General features: G+C 35.4%; 1 protein-coding gene across 1 annotated transcript; it reads left to right on the top strand.

The window, feature by feature from the left end:
• The first annotated feature begins 235 nt into the window (after window positions 1–235).
• LOC110920129 (protein FAR1-RELATED SEQUENCE 5-like) lies at window positions 236–3875 on the top strand. Its single transcript, XM_035985682.1, has 5 exons — window positions 236–269; window positions 1187–1997; window positions 2102–2360; window positions 2461–2961; window positions 3114–3875. The coding sequence occupies exons 1-5, from the start codon at window positions 236–238 to the stop codon at window positions 3873–3875; spliced, it is 2367 nt and encodes a 788-aa protein (XP_035841575.1).
• Window positions 3876–5747: the final 1872 nt, after the last annotated feature.

The following is a 5747-nucleotide window of genomic DNA, read 5'->3' as shown; positions in this document are numbered from 1 at the left end:
AATTGCATATATTTTTTTTTATTTTTGGTAATTATCTCAAATAACTATATGTTTGCATGTTCGTATGTGTAACCGATTATATGCATGATATGCGGGATTATAGTTTTTTTTTTAATCCAAATCTATTTCAAATTCCACGAACACGAAACACATATATATATATATATTATAATTTTGATCATTCTATTCTTCACCAGCATCGTTCTTATTCTATATTATTTCAGTCTGAAAAATCATGGCTTCGAACACCCTTGCTGATGGTGGAGATGGTAATTACAGTTACTTTTGTAGGCTTTTGTGTTGTTTTATTATCATGCTTATGCAAATTCGTCAGTTTGTTCTTGATGCTGTGTTTTAACAGCAGAGGTGTTGAGGTTTAGTGTTCAGTGATTCTATAAGATGACCGATGTTTTTCTAATCTGAAGATTAATTTTTTTTCCTTAAGATATTTCATGGTGTGTTTTAAAATCCATAGTTGTAATTTATGTGCAAAAACCATCATGTATGTTATTGGTGCTGTGTTTTAACAGTCATGCAGATTCAGGTTGTTTGTGTTTTAACCGTAATGTGTTTAACAAGTTATGTGTTTTAACATATCTTGAGGTTGTAGTCAACGGTTTATATAAATCCATTGAATGGTGTGTTTAAATAGTGTTGTGTTTTAACAGTTATTGAGGCTGAAGCCAATTTTTTTTATAGTTCCATATTGAATGGTGTGTTTTAACAGTAATGTGTTTTACTAGTTATGTGTTCGTTATAGTTTCTTCTTGAATGACGTGTTTTAACTGTAATGTGTTTTACTAATTATGTGTTTCAACAGATGTTGAGGTTGTGCCAAACCATCATCTTGTTATTGGTGTTGTGTTTTAACAGTCATACATGTTCAGGTTGTTTTTGTTCATTGATTCATATAAGTGGGCTGATGGTTTGTAGTATCATGGTCACCCTTTTCTTACATATTTGAATGGTGTGTTTTAACTTCCATAGTTGTAGTTTTTTGTTCTGTTTATTTAAACTCTTTCTGAGAAAAAATCAGTTTGTTATATGTGATGTGTTTTAACAGTTATTGAGTTTGAAGTAAATGTTTTTTATAATTTCACCTTGTATCATTGAATCGGTGTTTTTTAAATTGCATTATTTTTGTTTAGAAATGTGTTTTATACACTTTTTTTGTCATGTGTTGTAGATGCACCTAATTACCAATTACGTGGTGTTGAACAAGTCTCTCCAAACACTGGAACAAAGAGATATATTCCAGATTCACCCTCTTCGTTGACGCCAGCAGAGGGAATGTTATTCGACACAGTTGATGACGCGTATAACTTTTATAAAACTTACGCAGAAGCGGGAGGTTGGACTGTAAGGAAGGGCACACAGCACGAGAACCGTGGTATTGTTATAAACAAGTACTTTTTTTGTTCAAAGGAGGGTCAAAAAGACTTTCGACCGGTCGATACCTTAGTCGAACAGCCGTCTGATAGGTGGGTACGTAGGGTACCATCCAAAAGGACCGGATGCCAAGCTGCGATCAGAATAAAGCTTACCGATGCTAAGAAGTATTTGCTGTATCATTTTATAGAGGCGCACAACCATGATTTTGTGCATCAAGAAGATTTACATCTTCTCAAGGAAAACAGGGGTATTAATCGTGCTCACGAAGAGATGATAAACAAGATGTCACATCTCAACATTGGTCCTGTTCGTGCATTTAACATTATGAAGGAAGTGTATGGTGGGTTCGACAAAGTCGGTGCGACCAAAGTCGATTTTAAAAATTTCAAGAAAGAATTAAATCTTTTTATCGGAGAGTTTGATGCGGAAATGTTTGTCAAGCGACTGATGAGGAAAAAGGAGTTTTTACCGAACTTCTCTTGTGAATATGAAACGACAGACGAAGGTGTGTTGAAGTGCATTTTTTGGGCCGACGAGGATATGAAGAGAAATTATTATATGTTTGGGGACGTTATATCATTTGATGCTACCTACAAGCGTAACATGTAACGATGTGTTTAATTTTTTATTATTCAATGTGTTTTAAAACTTATTGTGTTATAAATACATCATGATCTTTTTGTCATCGCTGATTGTGTGTTTTTTTAAGGTATAACATGATGTTTGTCCCTTTCACCGGGATTGATAATCATAATAGGAACGTGACACTTGGTGCTGCAATTCTCGGTTCTGAAACGGCAGAGACGTATAGCTGGTTACTTAGGGCGATCAAGAACGCATATGGGTACGCGCCTCCCGTAATCGTTACTGACCAGGACCCTGCGATGAAAAAGGCTATAGCGCATGTTTGGCCTGAGTCGAGGCATCGGTTATGTATGTGGCATATCATGGATAAACTCACTACAAAGGTCTGGTTTTTATATGGCAGGGTTTTATTTTTTTTATATGTGTGATTTTTACTGTGTTTTAATATTTTTTTTTGTCATTCATGATACAATGTTCCCTTAGGTCGGGGCTGCCCTATGTTCAAATACAGATTTCAGGAAAAGATTGTCTGCAGTTGTTTGGACTGATTCTCTATTGCCCGAAGCGTTTGAGGCTGAATGGGCAGCTATTATTCATGATTTCGGTTTAACCGACCATGAATGGCTGACGTATATATACGGGCTACGTGAATCATGGATTCCAGCTTACTATCGCGAAGAAGAAATGTCTGGTCTTATGCGGACATCATCTAGGTCCGAAAGCGAGAATCACTTTTTTGGCAAGATTAGCAATCCAAAGTGCACGTTGGTTGAATTTCTTAGCCACTTCGATACGGCTATTGAAGCGCAAAGGCACGGGCAACGGAAAAACGATCATGACACTCGATACACCAACCCTGGAGAGTGGAGTGATTTTGTTCTCGAGAAGCAAGCAGGTCAGATATATACCAGAACTTTATTTTTGGATGTTCAACTCGAGATTCAACATGCTATTCATCGTTGTACTAGTGTCAGATTAGATCACGTCGGTGATTTCATTAAGTTTTTTTATAAAGGATCTCGATCAGCCATGTTCTTCGTTCTTCGAGGTTATTTTTTGTTTTACTTTATGTGTACCCTTTTTTTCATTATTCATTGTTTATATGAACTGTGTTTTATGGATATTAAATGTTACAGGTTATGATACGCGAGGAGGATGTTACTGTTAAGTGTATCTGCAACAGGTTTGAGCAGTTTGGATTGTTGTGTAGTCACATTTTTTGCGTGTTACGGATTCTTGATATAAGGGAGTTTCCGAAACAATATATATTGAGGCGTTGGACGCGTGAAGCTGTTCCAAATAGTTCCCTCGGGTCCATTCTTACAAATGGTGGAGATCCAGATCGTAGTGAGGAGGTTAACCGTTGTGTTCGTGAGATTAGTCACGCAACTGAGTATGTTGTGAACAAGTTGATTTCAAAATTTGATAAGTTGTCTGATTTTTGTGATCATATCAAGCAGTTTATGTCAGTCGCTGATGAAGCTCAAATAAATGCACCTCCCAAGACACGACGTAATCGATTTGCTGAACTGCTAGGAGTTGCTCCAGAGAGCACGGCCACTATCCGTGTTCCAGTTGGTACCAGGTTCAAGGGTTGTGGTTCTCATAAACGCCTTAAATCTCAAAAGGTGCGAGCCATAAGTCAGTCTGGGAGTAAACGTCGTCAATGTTCATTATGTAAAAAATACGGTCATAACAGAGTAACGTGCTGGAAATACACCGTGGCTGTGCCTGAGGCAGGTGCTTCACGGAATGCTGGAGGTAATGAAGATACAATTCGCGAAGGAGATGCTGTTATGGTTGTTGAAGGTGATGGTCCTGGATCGAACGATGATGATGATGTGTTTTACACATCTGGAAACGATGCAGATATGGATGATGAGGACATGGCAGAGTAGGATCTTTTTTATCAATATTTTAAGTCTGTTGCTGAACTATTCAATTTTCTGTTTTATTTTTCTCTTATGTTTGTTTTGGATTTGTTTTTGTTGATTTTAAGACTTATTGGATTCGACATTTTATGATATTTGTTGCTTTGTGTTTTAGTGTTAATTTTTGTTTTTTTAATAGCCCTCTGTGTTTTATAGGATTATTGATTTGTTCGTGGTTTTGGCATATAGTTTACTTTGTAAAAAAAAGTGTTTTAAATGTGTTTAAACTATAAAGTGCTGATGAAATAGATAGGCTGGTTTCCAGTTCACAGTTTTTTCTATTGTGTTTTAAGTATTAACTATGTTCCAGAGAAACCATCAGCCTTTTATATGTAATGTGTTTTAACAGCTAATGTGGTTTAAGTTCCTTAGAATCCATCAGCCTGTTATATGTAATGTGTTTCACATATATTCGAAGCTGAAGTCAATGTTTTTTATACTTGAATATACGGTGTGTTTTATTGTCCATTATTTTGTTTTATCCCATGGTTATTACTTTATTAGCATGCAGGTTTTGGTATACAGTTTAGTTTTTGTATTGATATTAAAGTGTTTTAACTTTGTTTTTGGTAATATAGATACTTGATGAAATAGATAGGTTGGTTACCAGATCACAGTATTTGCACGAAGCATATAGGCTGTGTTTTAAGAGAACATACAACTGTATGTCTGATGTAGATCGAAACAAAGTAACAATATCGTCATAAATTCATAAGGTTAAAGAGGTTCAAACTACAAAATTCTAACTGAACAAAATGGTAAAACTGTTTTTTTAGAACATCAGTGCACAATACTTCAACAAACTACCGCCAACGAAGTTTTTTTCGAGAACATGCCATTTTAAGTTAGTTATCCAATCTTGCAAGGATTGCGTCATAGGCTTTTGCTTCTAGCCTCTTTTTTTCATCGGCCGACAACTTGTTATATCTAGCAACCTCAGCTTTAACGAAACCTCTATACTCGTTTCCTTCACTTAGGAGCATCTTCGTGATGTACTTACGCCTCAGATCATCAATTTCTTTGCACTGCTTGTATGAAATCTCACCCGCATCAGTGCACTCGTTTGAGAATCCGCATTCCCAACCTTTTCCAGATACGCCCTTGTATGTTTCCATATGCACATCAGGAAGACGCCACAATCGATTACATTATTTTTTGTACGCCATGGCATCTCCAATCGTACCGGCTCAACTTTATCGATCACCCCGCCCGCTGGATGCCCATTTTTTTCCAAGTACACTGATAAAGCATCACGCTGCATGATAAACAGTTTTAATCAGATTGTGTTTTAAACTGAATTCATTAAAATACACAACGTAATTAACAAAGGGATTATTTTAAAGTTCTGACTCAGTGTGTTTTAAGTGAGTTTATTTTAAACAGTTTTAATCAGATTGTGTTTTAAACTGAATTCATTAAAACACATTGTTCAGGGAAAACCCTCTAACAACCTGACCTTAAAACACATCTGTTTAAAACACATGTGTATTAAAGTATTCATAGTGTTGACAACGTAGCATTCAGTATCAATGTGTTTTAACAACAAATTTTAAAATTTTGATGTAGTGTGTTTTAAGTTAATATTCTATGATATTATGTTTTGTCATATTACACTGTGTTTTAAAGTATTATTAGTGCTGATAACGTATCATTCATTTATCAACTGTGTTTTAACATAAGACTTTTATAATTCTGTTGAAGTGGGTTTTGAGTTAATATCATTTTAGTATCAATTGTGTTTTAACATCAAACTTTATACATCTTTATGAACTATTTTAAACATTTTTTTGCAGTTTGTTATTTTGTGTTATAACAAAGGTGTAATCAAATGGCATGCAT

The sequence above is a fragment of the Helianthus annuus genome, chromosome 16 (assembly GCF_002127325.2).
Source record: "Helianthus annuus cultivar XRQ/B chromosome 16, HanXRQr2.0-SUNRISE, whole genome shotgun sequence".
NCBI lineage: Eukaryota > Viridiplantae > Streptophyta > Magnoliopsida > Asterales > Asteraceae > Helianthus > Helianthus annuus.
Note: the sequence above shows the minus strand (reverse complement) of the source record. Positions and strands in the feature narration are given on the sequence as shown.

What these genes read in the sequence shown, in the direction of transcription:
- LOC110920129 (XM_035985682.1), top strand. Translation starts at nt 236, where the DNA reads ATGGCTTCGAACACCCTTGCTGATGGTGGAGATG. An exon ending in GCTACCTACAAGCGTAACAT is followed by an intron (nt 1,998 to 2,101) that starts GTAACGATGTGT and finishes TGTTTTTTTAAG; the next exon opens with GTATAACATGATGTTTGTCC. An exon ending in TGGATAAACTCACTACAAAG is followed by an intron (nt 2,361 to 2,460) that starts GTCTGGTTTTTA and finishes ATGTTCCCTTAG; the next exon opens with GTCGGGGCTGCCCTATGTTC.